At 41.5% G+C, this 19,177-nt stretch overlaps 1 protein-coding gene across 11 annotated transcripts in view; it reads left to right on the forward strand.

Moving 5' to 3' along the window:
• The window catches only part of ARPP21 (cAMP regulated phosphoprotein 21), a 144,227-nt gene extending 125,486 nt beyond the window's left edge, over positions 1-18,741 (forward strand). For all 11 annotated transcript variants that reach the window (XM_040593020.1, XM_040593019.1, XM_040593017.1 and 8 more), the window contains 2 exons: positions 16,601-16,752; positions 17,916-18,741. In XM_040593020.1, coding sequence (XP_040448954.1) covers positions 16,601-16,752; positions 17,916-18,173 — 410 coding nt within the window. In that variant the 3' untranslated portion in view covers positions 18,174-18,741. The remainder of the gene's footprint in view (positions 1-16,600; positions 16,753-17,915) is intronic.
• The last annotated feature ends 436 nt before the right edge of the window (positions 18,742-19,177 follow it).

The following is a 19,177-nucleotide window of genomic DNA, read 5'->3' on the forward strand; positions in this document are numbered from 1 at the left end:
TTCTGCCTGCATGCATATCTCATTTCAGAGGATCAGAGGAGCTAAGGATGGAGGATACTTGTGATTCTGTGTAAAACCTGCTTTTCCCACAGAAGACGTCTCTCCCGTCTGAGCTGAGCCTGGGGAGCTCGTGGTTGCCTTTTAGCAAGCATTACAAAGCCTTTGCAAACCCTTCAGGGTTGATTTTAAAATACCCGTTTCTACTGGTTTGCTGGCAAATCTCTGATTTGCAGAGACCTGTAGTTAAGACTTGTGCTCTGACAAATGACTCTCACTATGCTCTCTTCCTCACCTTCCTGCCACTATTGGCAGACTTCAGGCTCTGGGACTTTGGCCCTACCCTTGCAGGTGCTGACAGAAAAAAAACATGCCTTTTTTGCATCAAAGTAGTGTTCTTCATGCAACTGAGAATTTTGCAAAACTCCATATGTAACTCTTAGTGACTTCAGCACTCAAAAGTCTCTTCACATGATATGTTATATTGGAGATAGTTGTTTCTCTGTTGACTTTATCAGTTGAGTATACAACACTTCTCAGCGCTGCTGGATTTCAAAATGTCTCATGAAGTCACCCCACAAAACCTGACTTTACAGTTGAGAAAACTAATACACAGAAAGGAGAAGTAATGCACTCAGGGTGTACTATGTCCCAGGCAAGCAAAAAAGAGCTATCAGAATTTATGAAGTATGTAAGGAAGGAGTTCTGCAGCTGGCTCTCAAATCTACCTTGGCCACACATCCAGGCTGCTCTTCAGTATTTACACTGAGTTGAAGACTTCCTATGTTTGTGGTCTTTATTGTGCATTTTCCATAGCTCTGAACGCTTAGCTGACATTGATTATGAGATCAGACTTTGCAAATACTTTTGGCCATGAAAATTGTAAACACAGCTTTGCTGGGGTTGCAAACCATTAAAAGTGTGCTGTGTGACAGCAAATGCTCTGTGGCAGCTCTGCCCTAGCGATTGCTGAGAGCAGATATCACCCTGGAGAGACCTACAGCAGACAAAGCATGAATATTCAGGAAACTTTCCTACAGTTAAATTTGTGCTATACTTAATTTTTTTTGCTAATGAAAGTAAATTTTGCATCATGTACAGTTGCACAGTTGCAGATACTTTGAGGGGAGATAAGGACATCAGGACTGATCCTATGAGTTTCGCAGAACAAGTCTGCATGAAAAGCTTTTGCTTGGCAGATCAGCCTTCTCAGGCTATTGCACTGGTTGGGTTAACCAAAATACCCTTTTGCAGCAGTACACTGGACCAGCTATAGCAGGAGTTTTCCAACTCATGTGCCCTACAGTGAAAGCCAGGGATAAGTGAGGACAAAAAGAGGTCTGGCTGTTTTTTTCACTGTAGCTGAATTAAACCTTGCTCTGGCTGAACATTGTGACATCTGTTGACCACAGGCCTGATTCCAGGCTTGCTTGAGCTGCAAACTGCTGCTAATGCGAGTGAGGCAGGGGCTGGCGGAGTGACATCTGCCCTTGTCCCAAACACCACTGTCAACCTGTTGGCCAACTTGGCAGAGACTTGGGGATCAATGTAGAAATGATGCAGTCTTTTCTGGAGCCACCTCCGTCCTGTCCCTTTCCTCTTTCTCTCGATCTCTTTAGGCCAAGATTTCTTGGCACAGCTGTTCAGGAAAGCTTGCTGCTGACGGTATCATATCTATTCATTTATTTTGTGAATACACAAGGAGTTTGTGGCTCCAATTGTTAATCCTCATATTTTCAAAAGTGCCACTAAACCTTTTCTAGAAAAGGTAAAGGTGAAGGTTTCCATCCACAGTTAATTTCCTTTTTTTCTTTTAATTCTTTTTTTCCAATTATTTTTTTAATGTTCACATTATTCTGCCCACCAAAGGGAAGAGCTGAAAATGTGTTTGCCTGTGATGTGGAGATAGGCATGCTTTGCAGATGTGGCCGTCTGATTTATCAAGAGTTTATAAAACTGTATGAACAAATTATTTTGCAGATTCTTTGGCCAATCAAAACAAAGAAACCCTCAAATTCCTCTGAAATGAGACTTGCCTCTTCCCCCTCCCCAAGGCAAACCAAATGATGAAGCAAAGCTCTGAATTGCCTATGGACAATTAACCTGTTGCATCTAATTTAAAATATTTTGTTAAATGTAAATCAAACAAAATTTTTGACGTTTTAGAAAGTGGTACTGTTCTATTTGGAATGTCAGAAAGGAATATTTTTACTTTTTCAGACATGTTTGACTTTTACTTACTTATTCCCTCCTTTGTAAGATGAGTAATTTGGCCACAGGTGAAGCTAACCAGGTACTGGGATGACTACATCTGTAGATTTTGCTGTTCACTTCCTTCCAAGAAAAAGCTCTAGCTAAATAATACAGCCCACTTTTAGTGCAGTAATCTGATGTATTGCTTTTGTAAGCGTGGCAGAATTGCTATTGCTGTTTACATTTCTGCAGTGATACAGAGTGGAGGGGGTGCCTAGAGCAGAGACTGATGCAAAGTACGTGCAGGTACTTTACACGTCTTTTGTCTTCTGCTTCAGGGAGTGATGGGAAAGGAGGGTCTTAATGATAATGATTGCTTTAGTAGCAGAAAAGGTCTGACCCAATTTCTTTAACAGCTCTTTTTAATTAAGAAAGGCAAGAGAAGTAAACTAGGGTCTGCTAGTAAACGGGAAGGGGGGTTAATTGCAAGGTAAACATGGCTGGGAGTGTTCTGTTCCTGTGCCATAGAAGTGAAGTAGGTTAGACTCATCCCTGGTTGCCATTTGGTTTATTCTTTGCTGGCATCTCCTGGTACATAGCCAGTGCTTAGTCTAATGATGCTTTCATATATGTACAGATATGTGCATTGACCATATGTGAATACAGACACAGTCCCATCTTGCCCTACCTTCTAGGTTTTTTAGATTAAGCAATGACTGTGCAAAAGGAGAGTTGAGAAATTATTTGGTTTTGTGTATTGCAGAACAGAATTTTATTGGAATGGGACCTCTTTTTCCTAGGTTGATTACCACCTGCCTGGTCAAGTTTCGCAGGAGCCTTTTAAAGAATAGTAAGAATACACTGTGAATAAATGTGCCAGTATCTCCCCTGTTGGAGATCATAGAATCATAGATCTTGGGTTGGAAGGGACCCGTAAGGATCACCATGTCCAACTCCCTGCTCCTTACAGGACTCCCCAGCCCTTCCTTCAAGGGGCTGAGTTCCCTGGCCTCAGTCCAGAAGTGTATCCAAGCTTGTAAATCAGTGCTCTGAAATCACGAAGTAGTCTCATATGCTTAAAAGTTAAGCAAATGCTTAAAGGCTCTGCTGCATAGTGGCCAGAGTAATGACTATGTTGCAGGCGAGTGCTCCTAATATGCTGCAGAGCTGGTTAAAGTTGATTGCTTACCCCAACAGTCTTTGGATTATGTTCTGCATGGGTGCCCTTGGAAAAGATGAGATTTTTGCACTTGGACCCATATGGGCAGACATATGTTCCATCAAAGTTCTGTTGGCTTCAGTATCATCCTTACATCTGTTTGTATCTAGCTGGGGGATGTAGCCTATAACTTGCTGTGCCCGTGTGTTATAGGTAAATAAACAAAAATCCTTTTGCTCAGTGATTTGATACATTAAGCTATAGATGTGTGCAGAAGCAGTTGCCATCGGGTAGCGGCCGTGCCTTTGTTGTAGGTGGTATTTACAGTTGGTGTTCTGTTTGTTAAAACTCTTCTTGAGGCTGAGCCACAAACAAAGCCCAGCTTAGGAGAGTGAGAAGTGGAGACTGTTAGTGAGAATTTATGGTGCTGGCAGTTATTTACCCCATTCTGCCCTCAGTAAAATGCTGCACAGTATTGTGACCTGTGCACGACCAGCACACTGCAGCCTTCCTCCAGTGCACAGGAGGTTGGCAGGAGCCTGTACCTGAAGCTGTGTGGAAGCAAACAGCATGGTAGAAGCAGTGAAAGCACATGGACCGTCCCTCCATGACTGTGCTGGTGAGCAGCAGCCTGCCTGAGCGCTCCCTGCTCAGGCTGGGGCTCTAAGCACTAGTGCTCTCTAAGGCAGTGGACAGACATTTTGGTGTATTTTCCAGAAAGGTTTTGTGCAGTTCTGCTGTTTTTCTCTGGGCAAGTTATTTCTCCCGGGTGCTTATTTTCCCATCTACACCTGTCTTGCCTGTTCAGGAATGCACTATCTTCAGTGCAGGGACTGGAGCCATTCCTTGGAGTTTGCGTGGTAGCTGGCATGGTAGAGATTCAGCCTGGGCTTGTGCTGGTAGATATTTCAAGAATATCAAGAGCTAAGTTACAGAGCAATAAATGGGGATCAACAGTTTATTTGCTCACACCTGCCTGTTATTTATTTGGGGGCAATCCAGAAAAATCAAACTCCTGTAACACAGAGGTGAACCTGCTGAAATTCAGTGAATCTGTGGGTTCAAGCTTGCATGGAAAATCTGATCCTGCTGATTTTGTATTCCTTCTTTTTTTTGAATCAAAGTTTTGCTGGAATGGCTAGCTGTCACGTTATACACAGTTCTTATGTATTTGCTAACACAACCAATGGGTATTGCAAATAGTTGTTACGCTATAGCCAGGAACTGTTTTATATAACAGAATGGAAACACACACACAGGTACATACAGGGAGTATTGTACAGGGTACTGTTCATTTAAGGAGCTACGACCATATGTGCTTTCAGACTGCTTTATGCACGAAGGCTTAACCCACCTCCTGCTTTGCTTTGCATTCAGCACAGAGCAGTTGTGCACAGTCAGTTCATGTAGCCTAGCTGATTATCAGTAACTTGGACGTTTATTGTGATCATCCTGTATCTTGAGCCCCATCACTCATGTCTGCAGGTACTTTTGGCTGGAAATAACAGCTCTAAGTCTGCTGTCCTTGGAAAGGCGAGTCTTGTTATACTCGGTGGGGAAAATGATCATATTGCCACCTGACTCAGGTGAAGAAATCATTCCAATGCAATCACAAAGTCTCTCTAGTGAACTATCCTGAGTTGATGTTACTTGACTGTTTTCATTATCTATATGAACTCTCCCGGGCAGCCCTGTGTTGGACCGCTGCATCACGCAATCTGGAACTGTCACGTGCCCTGCATCCCACCGTTAAAGCAGGCAGTTAAGTTAGAGCCCAGTGATTGCAATGAACAGGCTACTATTTAAGTTTTTGAGCTCTCCTTGTTATCTGATATTTGCTTCCACCGATACAGACACGTGTGTGTGTGTATGTGTATGTATACTAAAGAGTTGCTAGTGCCATATTTTTTTTTATAAAGGTTTGAATTTATACCAAGTGTAAGTTTGTACCAGCTACAGCATTGATATTCCTGCCCTGAACTACAGGAATTTTCCATTTCATATGAAAAATATTCCCATGTAAAAATGAATACATTTGTAACAAAGGTTACATTTTGCAGTTCTGCAAAATATAGTTTTCTGGGTAGAGAGATGAGAAAAGAGCAGTTTGTTCTTGCAGTCTTCAGCCAAAGCTATTGCTTTGGGTTTTTTTCTGAAAAAAAAATCGTAAAAAAAAAAAATCATATGCTTCATTTCTTCACAGTTCACTGTGAATCTTAGCTTTCAAGAAAACACAGTTTTTATGCAAGAATGTATGGACACTTTGTCTCTGAATTCAGCAGAATCCTGAACATAATGTCATGTAGTCATTCTAAATTAAAACTATAATGTTTTGCTAGAAGGGGCATCTCTCTAGGTACCACTTTTCAATATGAGGCAAGACCTACAGCATGTCATATGCCAAAGGAATTTTACTATCAACGCTAATGAGTTTTTACATGGGTGTTTTATCTGTATATTAGCTAATCAAAAATCCCATAAAGAGGAATTGCAGCAGATTACAGCAGTGTAACAGTCTATAGCCATAGTAAGGGCTATGACTAGATATACATCTGTTTTGGTCTTTAAGCAGTAAGGTCTCTTAAGAGCAACCCACAAATTCTCCAGAATGATCTATTGGCCTGCCCATGGATCTGCATTAACCCTTGTTAACATCGGTGGGATTGGCAGGCAGGGGCTGAGAGCAGAAGGACTATACTTAGTTTTTCCCTAGTACTATTCGGGACCTCCCTGATGTCATGAGAACCACGCACCAGCTTGCAATATCTGCCTTCAGTGGCTTAGTTCTATGGGGATGAAAAGGCTTCACCCCACTCAGAATAATGTTTTCCAGGTCCTGTAGTAACCTCCCTGCAGGCACCTCAGCTGGCTTTGGGCATCTACACCACTCCAGTGTAGACCTTGCTCATTGTGCTGGCCAAAGGGAAATGCATTCCAAAGCCCATCTCCCCAGAGCTGCCAACCCTGTTCACGTGACTCCATGGATTAGCTTAGTTAGAAAGCAATAAATACTTTCCTCCTTTCTCTATATCACCTGTGTCATTTGCTGGCTGAGTGAGATTTTGGTTTTTTGGTTTTTGTTTTGGGGTGTTTTTTTTGTCTCCAATAAAATGCAGAAGCCTCAGATTACCAAAACAGCTGCACATACTTTGGTTAATGCATTTAAGTCAGGCTTCAGGGTCTGGGTAAGTGCCAAGATCCTGGATCAGCTGCTTTACCAGAATTATGCTGCTGTAATGGAGCCCTGCATTATTGTGTTGCAATTATTTTGGCTTGCAGCTGGCTGTTCCCTCTATATTTTTACTGAAGTGAGATAGAAGGATTTTGTCTTAAAAATAGAATTTTCTTTTCTGAATTTCACAGCAGCTTTGAGTTACATACCGTGTCTGAGAGATGCCCCTCCATTTATCTTCAGGTTTATCTTCAAGGAGAAGAGCAAATAATTTTTGTCGTAGCTTTTGAAGAACAGGAGCAGTGCTAAATGGTCTCAAACCATAAAATAAAAGTGTATAGAAAAGGGAATAAAATAAGTGATTAAAGTGTCATATAATGACATGGTTTTAGGTTCTCAGCAAGAATGGGTTTATTTTCAGCCTCAAGCCACTTACTGGTAGCAAGTTGTTCTTAAAGCTGTCCCTATAATTTGGAAATCCTTTGAGCAGAGAAGTAAAATAATAGATCCAGATTTTAAACTGCAGAAGAACATTTCCCCAACCTTGAATCTCCTATATTCATATCTATCCAAGCTCTTTTTGATGCTTATTTATATACATTTCTTGTCAAATAACAGTTCTCAGGTTCTCCAGTTGATAGCAAAAAGTAAACTGAATGCAATCGTTTATCTTTGAACTGTTCGACTGTGCCCTTCTTCATGCTCTTGTTAATAATGCCAGGTCTCCAAGGAGTGCTCTCATGCAATTTTATCACATAAGCTTTTTGTTTGACCTTACCTGCTGTTTCCCTGGAACATGGGGACAGGGGTGGGGGGGAAAGCCAAAATGCCAGCCTGCCTTAATTAAAATTTTAGTCTCAGAAGATGTTACAGTATGTGATTTCATTAGGTACATAATGAAAGTATTTAATCATACCTCTTATTTGTCTAGGCCTTTTTGCTTGGTAGTGAGGTCACTGAGTTTTAAAACAACTCTTTCAAGGTGTGGAAAAGTAACTGAAGGGTGGGTATGCATTTTTAAGTGATCCATAAATTCATTGTATCCATGATTTTGCATGTTTGCCCTAAAGGTAGTTGCTTGGATGTTGAAGTAGAAGGCTCTAAATAACAGTTCAGTGCTCTTTGCAAAAACATTTTGCCCTCCTGGGACAGCAAGCATGCATATAAATGGTTTTTAAAAGGTAATGCTATTCCTTGTCTCCCGCAGTTGGAACTTGGCATCATAGAAAAAGGGTAAAAGAAAATGTGATGGGTTTTTCATTCACATGTAAGAAGCTTTAAGTCTCATGTGTGCTATACACTATAACTTTCATTATTTCTCATTGGCATAATCTAAACCCCCATAACAGGAGCTTTCTGCCACCCAGAAGAGGCCATTTGTTTTAAGCAGTGACTATTCCTGGGAAAGTGTGTGAACAAAGTGCTCTCTCTTAGCTTTTGTAAAGATGTACCTATTCTGGTTTATATAGGACAAGCAGAGTTAAAAAATAGATTTGTGAGGCCCTGAGCCTGCACAGCTTTTGAACAGGGAGGGTTTGCATTGCTAGGGGAGTTGCCTTATTCCCTTAATTTTTTTCCCATTTTGTTAGCAGCTGAGAAGTGCCCCCGGTTGGTAGTGTTGTCTCAAGTAGCACATGAAACCATCCCTTCTTGAGATGCTCTGTGCTTTGGGTTTCTTCCAGCTCCAGGGTTCCAAAACAAGTAAACCCAGGATTTTATATAGCTTTTCGAGGAAGAATAAATGAAGAGGACAGGGAGGGGCAGTTCAGCTGGAGAAGACGGGTCCTGCTCCAGCAGTTGGACAGAAGTAGCCAGATGGGGGATTTCAGAGCTGTTATCCAGAAAAAAAGTCTTGTATATCAGAGTATTTTCATTGGCACTTTTTACCAAATAAAATGAATAGGTTGCTTTGAAATAATGCAGAATTGCAGCAGATTTCCACATTTCAAAAGAAGAAGCTGGATGAAGATATTTTTGCCCTATTGATTTTGTGGGATTTGTAGCTTTATAAACCAGAGAGAAAAAGAGAGGTGGGGAAGACAGACAAGCTGTCCTCTAACCAGTATTTTTCTTCTTTCTCTTGTGATAATAAATCTTACTGGCTCATATCTCTGATGCACATACATCTTGCTGAGTTTCTCGGTGCAACTGAATATGGCTCTTTCTCTGTGGGTCTGCCAACAAACGTCTGTTACCAGGTTCAGGAAGCATGAATGTACTCTTAGCAAAGCTGTGGCAAATTTAGGGATCAGGGAGCTACGATTCTGGCAGCAATTATGTGTCAAGACTCTAAGTTCAAAATCCTGCAGTTTTATAACCCCAACTCTGCAGAGAATTATTTGGGTCACTTAGGAGTGTATTTACTGTGTTATGTGCTTTCAGTGAATGTAGCTGGAGTGCCATTAGCTAAAAATTGTTTTGGTCTCGCACAACTTGAAAGAATTGATGTCATTAGTTCTAAATTTTGAAAACAAAACTAGCATAATACCCCATGCTTTCCCCTGCAAGCTGTACTGCTGGAGTGGGATGTGCTTTTACCCAAGTTGAAAGAAGCCAAACTGTAAGCCACTTATGTGAAAGGCTTCTCTTATTTTTGAGGGTCTGAGCCTGCGGAGTGCCACGGGGAAGGAGTCTGTATGCTGGTGTGGTCTGTGCCACATGTGCTGGTTTATGTGTATTATAAGCCACCTCATACCTCCAAGTTATCTGTTGCTTCTGAAGACTTTTATTTCAGGCATAGCTGTTCTTGTTTTTTTCCTTTGTTTGTGTGTGAAAACTAATTAAAATAATGGCATGGTCTTATATTTTGAGGGGAAAGGGATGGACTTTTAGCACTCAGTTATTACGTATTTGTCCTTCTAGCTCACATGGTATCCAGTTCATGCCCATAAATTATCTGTGATGCCTTCAAGTGGAACACAAAGCCCAAATATCTTACTAGGTCAAGACATTTTTATGTGTATTTGAGAAGGAAAGCAGGCACGGTAGGAGTGGATTCATCAACTGTGGCAGATCTGGTTTGCAGCATGCCTTGGATTTTAGATCCAAGCTTAAACTACAGAATTGTTTACAAATTGTTTTGGATTCCAGCTGCACAAGATGCAGTTTAAATCTTCAGACTCACACAGAAAATGATATAACAGCAGGGAGACATTAGTGTGTCTTGTTTGAGAATATTCCAAACTGCAGAGACGCTTTGGGGTGAGGCTAAAATCAAAATCAGCTTAAATTTAAAGCTTAATTTTATGTTTTCCATGAGACTTTTAGTCCATCATTTGCGGTGAAACTGTCCAGGTAATGACCAACTGCATAATTAAAAAAAACCAAACAGACAATTTCCCCAGCAGCCACCCAAATCTAACACGTAACAGCTGAGCATGAGAAAACAGCCTGAGCACGCCTTGGATCAGCACTCCTCTAGAGCAGGCAGTATATGGGGAGGTTTTGTAGCTGGTAATGACGATGCTCATTGTAGGAGGTGAAACATCTGGTTGCAATTCCGTACTTGAATGTCTCATGTGAGGTAAGGAACGTCAGCAGGAGGGACAGATGGATGCCTGTAGCAGGAAGGGCTTTGTTCTGCCAGCTAGAAATCCCTTGCCTCAAATTCCTGCTCTGAGTGGTGCTGGGAAGGGATTTCAGTATATACCTCCCACAGCTTGGCCAACTGTCCTAAACGCAAGGTTCCCCAACCTGGCTTCCTTTCCTTGTGTTTTACAGATAACATTTTGTGTCTAAGAATCAAAAGGTTCTTTGTGGTGCTTAGGGACGTGGTTTAGTGGTGCACTTGGCAGTGCTGGGTTAACAGTTAGACTTCATGATCTTAAAGGTCTTTTCCAAACTAAACCATTCTATGATTCTATTCTGTGATTCTAAGGCACAGTGTTTGATCTTGCCAAACTGCTTGCTTCATTTTTTTTCTTCCTTCCAGTTTTGCAAATACTTTGGAATGGACCAGCTCAGAGCTTTTGGCAAATAAGTGAGTTGCCAAAAACTTTACCAAATTTACTGATGTGTGCATGACTGAATTGTAGTTTTACAGTGACATTTTTTCTTTTCTGAGTAGTAACTTATCATGGACATTGTAAGTTTCTGTGATTATAGAGTAAAAGCTACATCTGGCCGCTTCAGTACTTTACCCATAGCTTATTTTGAAAAGTAAAGGAAAATGTAACCTTAGCAAAATTGTGGGAATAGGTACCGATCATGTTCTTCAGCCTACAGAACCTACTGGACACTACTCCAGCCAGGGCAAAGTACACTAAAATAGGCCAGAAATAGCCCTTAGAATATCCACCATGCACAGATGAACTCTCTCCCTGCAGAAGGAATTGCGTGGCATTGCCAGTGTGTGATCACAGGGAGGAGAGGCTGGGCAGGAGATCCTGTCTCACAAGCAATAGTTTAGTCATTTTCCTTGGAAGACAGGAAAAGTGTTAAGAGTTAAGTGGCTAACATTTTCATAAGTATTTCAAGTTTGGAACATGTAATTTAATGCTCTGAATAATACTGGACACAGAGCTCACTATAATCATCTCTTTATTCCCAGAACTTCTTATTAAACCGATGAATATCTTCTAGCAAGCTGTCCATCTTTGTTTTAGAGGTTTCGGGTGATAGCAAATGTGCTTCCTCTCTGGGTAAATTGCCCCCTTGTTAATTATAAGGTCTGTTGAAACTTTGATTTTTTTTTTCTAATCTGAACAGTTCTAGGTTTATCTTCCAACCATAATTTTATTACACCGTTTTCTATTCTGTTCAAGAACTCTCCGCCAGCAGATACCTCTTCATCTTTTGAATAAATTGAGCAGAGTGAGATCATTAGGTCTCCCAGGCAGAGGTGCACTTTCTGACCTTGGATCATTTTTGTAGCTCTCTTCTCAGGTCTTATCAGTTTTGGGGAGTCTTCTTCAAACATAAGCCCCTGTGGTGAGCACAGCACATGGGGCTGGGTGCAGAATCTGCCGTTGGATTGTTTTCAGTACATCGGAGGGTATTCCTTTGTGTCCGCACCCAGAAGTGGTGCTCACTCCCCTTGGCTTTTCCATGGGAGCTCAAATTCAGTCTCTTCCTGGTGCTCCTGGTGGCAGTTGCAGCAGAGGCTGACCTGGTCTATAATAGGTGTGCATAGGGCACCACAAAGGTGGTACAGTAGTTGCAGGGTGAGCAGGAGCACGACTAGATCTGTGTAGCGTCACACCCAGCCCAGTTAGCCCTGCTGAGGTTTCCCTTTTGAATTTCTTTTGGGCTTTACTTGCCTAAGCCACTGCAGCGTGTTGCCAAGGTACTGGCATTTTGGATTTACTGGTGGCGACGGCTCGGCTTCTCCCAGCACTGCACTGAGTGAAGTGGGAAGGGAGCAGATGAGCTCTCAAATTACTTCACATCAAAACCGCTGTGGATTTCTGCATTTGCATGTGATGGACTTAGATGCAAGGACTCTGTTGAAGTAATAAGAACGCAACAAAAGTACGATAAGATTTGCAGCAACTCAGGCCAGGCTGCCGTGTTCTTCAGCCCAAGTGCTGGTTACTCTTTACAGAGAGTGCTGATACACGTATCGCAAAGCTATCTTGCTAATATATGCTTCAAATCTAGAATAAGCAACAAAAAAGCCCCTCAAACATGGATGTACTCTTCATGAAGGATGTATGCTGAGGCCAGCAGAGCACCAAATATGCTTTAATCACCAGCACTGGGTGACATTACTGGCAGAGGTGTAACCTCTGTGCTTTGTCTTTTGAGCTCCCTAGCCCCATTAAGAAATTAAAACATCTCTGGGTCTTTCATGCAGTCTTTCTCCCCCTGGGGTGTTTAAGTTAGCTGACTGTCAGCATGGTGATACAGGCTGTAAAGGTTCGGAGAATTACCTTCATGGTATGACGGCCTCTTCCATTTTGACTGCAATCCAAGGCTTATTTATCCTCTGAGGTGTTCATTGAAATTCTGTGCACGATTTGTTCCTCTGGTTGTTTAACAATGTCTCTCATGTTTGCCCTGATTTAAAAAATCCTCCTTTGTAGCAGAGATAACATAGAGCAGGATGATATAATTGCAGTAAAGAGGCCCTGGAGCTTGCAGTAATAGGATGGTTCATCTGATGTGTACTGCCATTAGAAAATAACCCACGTATGTATGTTCTCTGGGGACAGTAAAGAGGCTTTTAAGGATTACACTTTATGTAGTATGAAAGCTAATGAGCAACAGAGCAAGTATGAAGAAAACTATTCCTGCAGAAAGTATGGTGCCACTTCCTGTTCTCACTTGTTTCTTGACACCTGTGAAGCTCCAAAACATCCATCTCTGCCCAGCAATGCCAGACCTTCGTGCACTGCAGTTAGTTCCCGAGACATTGAGAACACTATTATTTTCGTTTCATTGAAAAATAAATAGCATGTTAAGTGCATGGCAGAGCTGAATTGAGGATTGAAACTGGTGTGTGTATACAAAATAAGTAATTCTGGGGCAATACCAATCTCCAGTAGTCTGTGTCCTCAAAGAAGAAAAAAAAAAATATTTGCTAGAATGATACAGTTTCATGAACATTCCTAAAACATTGATATATTAAGACTATCAGCTATGCAGAGTCTTAATTCTCCCATCTCCATTCTTTCTCTGGCCAGGGCACAAAAACATATGAAGACATCAATACAATACAGTAAATGCTGAATGATGTATTTCAAATGTTACATGGTACGCAGAGTCAGAGTTGCAGAATTTGGGCTGCGGAGGTAGGAAATTCAGAGCAGTTGGTTTCTGGTACTTAGAACTGTTTGTTCAAATGGATTGCCATGTAGAGTGCCAACTCCTTCCCCTTGCATTTGTACTGAAACAGAAGCTGTTCAGCAGAATGGATTTGGGCTTCTTTGTTTTATCACAGCATTTTCCTCTTGCTTATAGAGCTTGTTGTAAAGAAATCAGTTCACCCTCTAATACTCTCTACCCCCTCTGCACTGTTTGAGTACATTTTTGTACCTTGTCAGGTTTTTATATTTGATGGAATGGAAGAACTTACATCTTTTTTCATATATTTAACATAGCAAAGGGTCAGACTTTGCTATCAGGTGAAGTGGCTTCAGTAGAATTGCAGAGCCTTGAAGAGGATGCTGGATTTTGCCCAAATGCTGTACTGGGGTGTTGCATCAAGGTCTGACATCAATTACTTCATTGTATTCCAAAGGGTACTGATCATAAAAAGGAAGTCCATGAATATTAAGTGAGGAAGATATGACAGCAGCATCTTTGCAAGAATGCAGGCAGGCCAGGAACCTTCTTAAATATCCCTTTTTCTGTGCATAAGTCAAGGGAGCAAATGGTCAAGAGACCACAGTACCTCCTTCTGGGCCAAAAAAGTGACCTTATTTCCCTTACCAGCAAAGAAGGTTCAGGAGACAAGGCGATCAGATTTGTACATTAATACCTCTTTGCTCCCATCTAATCACATTGGAGTTGTGTTAGAGTGCGTGGGAAGTATTTTTCTGCTTGTATTGAGGGCCCTCTGTGTGGGCAGAGCATTGTAAAGGGTGTGCAGAGGGAGTAGGAAAGAGGTCTCCTGACACTCAGGGGTATAAGCAGCACTCTGCAAGTTGGGACAGGGGTGAGGGTGCACATGCCCGATGGGCAGGAGAAATTGCTGAAGTCCTTGAAGAGTAATAATATTGTTAAAACAATAATCCATAGCCTTGTGGACCTCAGCTCTTAACCCGTACCCTTTCTGTATTCCTGCATCTACAATGTGGAGTGGTTGTGCCATTGTACTAAGCAGTGTTTGCTAATACAGAGGAGATCTTGAGGGCAGAGGTATATTTTATAGTAATACCCCCATGAGATCATGCCTACATGTTCAGCATAAGGGTAGATACTTAGTCATTTCCATAAATTTTTGTTTCGGTTTGATAGTCATGCCTGTATTGGGTAATGAATTTGTTGTATTGGAGAATGTGGAAGCTGAGATGGAGAGACAGCTGCATGTTCAAACATGTAGAGTATCAGCAGTAGTCTGACTAAAGTAACGGTAATGCAATTATATTTACTAGAGATAACAGAAGGTCTCTCTACTTGGCCCCAGTGATGTCTGTCTGTCTGTTTCTGGAGAGCACCAGTCCACCACCCTGTGACAGTGCATCACGGTCCAACCCTGTAAGCCCAGGTCTGACAGTTGATTGCATTCCCCAACTTGATCCCTGGTCCACCAGCAATCTATAGTTCATTACAACATCTGGGATTTACTTTGACAACTCCAAGTGACATAAGATGAATTATCTGTTGCTGCTTCCGCTGTCAGTTGACTCATCTCTGCTTAAACTTGCAAATACCAGAATAGTAGTGCTAAACTTTTTATTTCTGTCCTTTCTCTCCCTCCCGCCCATAATTGGTATACAGGAGCAGAAAAGGACTTGATTTTATTATTGCTGTATAAGCCTTCTGTAAACTCAGTTACAGCACTTCTGATGTTGGTATTTTTTGTGACTAAAAATATGCTGACACTGTGTTTGTGCGTAGGAAAAGAGCAAATTTGAATGTATAATAATTTGGTGCATTTAGGAGATGCTTGATGCTATATCCCAGCAAGTTAATCACTCATAGAATTATTTTTTCTATTTTTTTTTTTATTTTGCTCAGTTGACTGGAGATGTTAATCTCGTATTTGTGGAAAGGCATTTTTAATGCCAAAAAATTGATGAGAGCTACCCAGCCTTTCTCTGGCATCAGAAAAGATTTTGAGGAAAGGCTATCAGCTGACAATAGATCAGCAGAAACAGAGACATTCATTACTTTATTTTTCTTACATAATGAAGTAATACCCGGGTGGTGATTTCCAATTCGTGAAGTATATTGAACCATGTACTGTATTCATGCATATAAATCAAGCAGACGTGACACACATTTTTCATATAAAAATAACGCAGCGTTGCTCCATCTGATAATAATTCTTTGCCTGAAATATGCTTATTCTGAGAACATCACTACAAAGTTAATAGCACACTGCATAACTGCACGTTAAAAAATATGAGTGCTAAAGGACACAGAATGTCTTAAGGAGAAATTATTCATAAATTTGTAATGTCTGTGGCTGGCTGTATTTTTCAAGGACAAGATCTTTCTGCATCTTTCCCATTTTTCTGCAAAATCCTTCATCTCCAAAGAGTAGCATCACCCAGCCAGCCCGCTTCCATCCAGCAAGGCTCCTTCTCAGGCTGGATCGTGTTGCTGCCAAGCAGGGCACCACTCACACTTCACTTCCCATCCACGCTTCTGCCTCATTAGCAGCTTTACCCTCCAGATCATCCAGACTTTACCCATTTCTCAGCTAGTCCTAGAGAAGCTGTCCCAGCAGCAACCTGGAATGTTGTGGTGATTTTGAACATGGAGCCAATTGCAGACTGAAACAGAAGCACCAGCTTCTCAGTCCTGCGTAGTGGCTTGTCTCAGCAGTGTTCCGACCGAGCGACAGGGGGACCAGATGCTCCCTAATTTATGATTTTCCTCTTTTGCTAAACATGAAACTAGCAGAGGGGAATATGATCCTTAATACACTCTGATCACATAAAAATCCTTGCAAATAGGAGACAGTATGTATATGGACGTTCTTTGCAATTAAATAAAGCCTTCTGTGTTTACATCATGCGAGGGAGCTGCGTTACAGGAAAGGTAAGAGGGTAAGGTAGGAAACGTGACCTGAAAGAGAACTACCCAATTAGACCGTGAGGGCTGAGTACTGGTGTCCTTGAAGACAGTGAGAGTTCTGCCTCTGTGGAAGTAGCCAGGGCACCCTGTGTCCGTTCAGGGCTTTACAAGCCTGTGCTGCAGTCAGAGCTCCCTCAAGGTGGTCTCTGCCACGGGGTGGAAGAACATGAGGAAAGTGCACTGCCTGCTCGTGTTAGCATGCCTGGGCTGTCAGCTCACAGCATTTGTTTATTCTGCTTCAATTTTCTCTTCCACTAACGCTTCTCTAGAAACGCAGCAACTTTTTTGATGAATGTGGGGAGAAACGATGAGATCATTTGTTGTTCCTTAGAACAGTTTTAATTTGGGCCCTCCGAGTGACAGGGTATTTGAAGACGTCTTTTCTCTCGCAGGTTACCAGCCTGTCCTGCCGAACCAGCAGCAGGGGTTCCAGGGTCTCATGGGAATGCAGCAGCCACCCCAAAGCCAGAACCTGATGAATAATCAACAGGGAAACCAGGTGCAAGGCATGATGGTGCAGTATCCAGCCATGTCATCTTATCAGGTACTTGGGAGCCATAAACGCGGCTTTTCTCAGAGAGTGCTTAATTAAATTAAGTTTTGTAATCCCAGAATGGTCTTTATTACTTCATTAGGACAGCGTGTGGCAGGAGGCCTCCTGATAAATACACTTCTAAGTCAAATCATCTTTTTTTGCTTCCTGTTTACGTATTCTTAGTCCTCCCGATTTTCATTCTGTATTGGGAATTCTTCAAATGAGCTGTTTATTACAGCCTGCAGTGCAGGTAAAATGTCACAGAGAATGAAGGAATTATGAAGGAATTACACTTCTCCCTGTGAAGAAAATGAATTTTATAAAAACCAAAACACAGAAGACCGTTCTTTTCTTGTTATTTTTTCCTTTTTTTTCCTGCCAGTCCAGTGTTGTTGCCTGTAATGAAGTTGAGGGCTTTGCCTGACCCTGTTGAAAATTACTCACCTGTGGAGACTCCTGCCAAGGATCTCACCGTGTCTTCTATAACAAGCTGTATCAGATAGATTTTTATTTATTGGGTTCTGGGGAGAGGGAAGGCAGTGGACTGATTTTTATGAAGTCCTTGAGTTACCCAGACTTATTTCCCCAATTTTCTACCTGGTTTCTGTGAGACATGCCAAGAGCCTGTGAAAGGCGGCCTCTGCTTCCATTTCCTCTGGAAAGTTAGGAAACTAAGCGACATCTAATTCATTTTAATAGATGGCACTGATGGAGCAGCCATTCACCTTTTCTCTCAGCTTCTCTGAAAACACTGCAGCAACCCAGATGGAAATGGGGGGATTGCTTGTGGGTAAAATTTTCCCCTTATATCTTCAGAATTACTGTATTGAAAATGTGTTTTAAAGGTTAATGATCAAGTGAAAGGTTTTAGACGTTTTAGATGGCTGAGATATGCCAGGGTTGAGTTTTCTGTTTGCACTGATCCCAGAATTTCATATTCAGCTAGATCAGCTGGGAACAGAGGGATTTCTCTTTAAAACCTCACCAACAAATAAAATCCTCAGTGATGTGACCAGTTCTGAGCATCAGAAGGTGGCATGTTTTGACAAAGTATGTTGTATACTCAAATTCAGCTAGAAGGAAAATAGCGATACTTGGGACCTTTGATTTGTTTACTAATCACTTTTTTTGTTTGTTTTTGTTTTGCTATGCCCTTCCATATTCATGCCTAGGTGCCAATGACCCAGGGTTCTCAAGGATTGCCGCAACAATCATATCAACAACCAATCATGCTACCTAATCAATCAGGTCAAGGAACACTTACAGCCACTGGAATGCCTGTCTACTGTAATGTCATACCTCCTGCCCCACAGAACAACCTACGGTTGATTGCCCCACACTGCCCCTCCAATAACGTTCCAGTTATTTCTGCCAGCTGCAGGACAAACTGTGCAAGCATTAACAATGCAGGGTGGCAGGTCAAGTACTGACACTGTGGCTTAGTGTGGATATACGAGGATAGCGGTGCATTATTTGACAAATAACTCATGGCCTTCAAATGAAGAGGAATACAACAGGATAATCAGTTGAGGACATAAGTACTGACTATGCTCAAGTGATTTGCTGCTGGAAAAATCTGTAAAAAAATCAAATAAAATAAATTTTGAAAAAAAATGTTTGCTGGTTAATGGTGCATATTTTTGTCATGTCTGCTAGGTATGCCTTTATAGCTTAGCTAGTGACATGAATTCATTGAGGTAAGATTTTTTCCTACCACTGGACACCACTGTGTAGATTGTAATATCCCCAATTCGGATTAGTTTTGTACTTTGTGTTGAGTTTGTGAAGCTAAAAGTATTTAAAAATATAATAAAATCACATTGTACCAAAGCTGTAATGGAAATGAAAAGAAATGAAAACAAACAAAAAAAAAGAAGAATTACTGAATGGAAGGAATAATTTATATACACTATAGAGTTTTTTTATGGATATATACTGTATTGTAGTGCTTAATCACAATAAAGATATTTGACCTCATGGAGAAAGGTCATGTTTCTACCACCTGCTTGGTCTCCTCTGTTTCTGAGTGAGTGAACTTCCCTTTGGTTCTGCATTGTCTTGTTTCAGGGGAAGCTAATGGGAGAATGATGCTTAATGGGCTTATGGGAGTTTGATGAGAAGGCAACATACCTGTGCCTTAGCGTGCAGCACCATAACAGCTAAGACCACTTAGAAATTGTAGCATAGACACCCAGAAAATGTTCAGTGAATGATGTACCAGTTCATCTTAAACTATGTTTGTGCTTTTACCATCCCTAGGACCATTAATGTCACAAATGCAGTTCACCACTGCTACAAGCCTCTACTAAGTCCTACTTCTTCAGGAGACTATACAACTGTTGTATGTAAGACAACATAGATGTCCCATGGTATCCCATCCACTGGCTGGAAGACCATTGCTGTAGCAACCACAGTACCCAGTAATTCTTCTGCT

The sequence above is a fragment of the Falco naumanni genome, chromosome 4 (assembly GCF_017639655.2).
Source record: "Falco naumanni isolate bFalNau1 chromosome 4, bFalNau1.pat, whole genome shotgun sequence".
NCBI lineage: Eukaryota > Metazoa > Chordata > Aves > Falconiformes > Falconidae > Falco > Falco naumanni.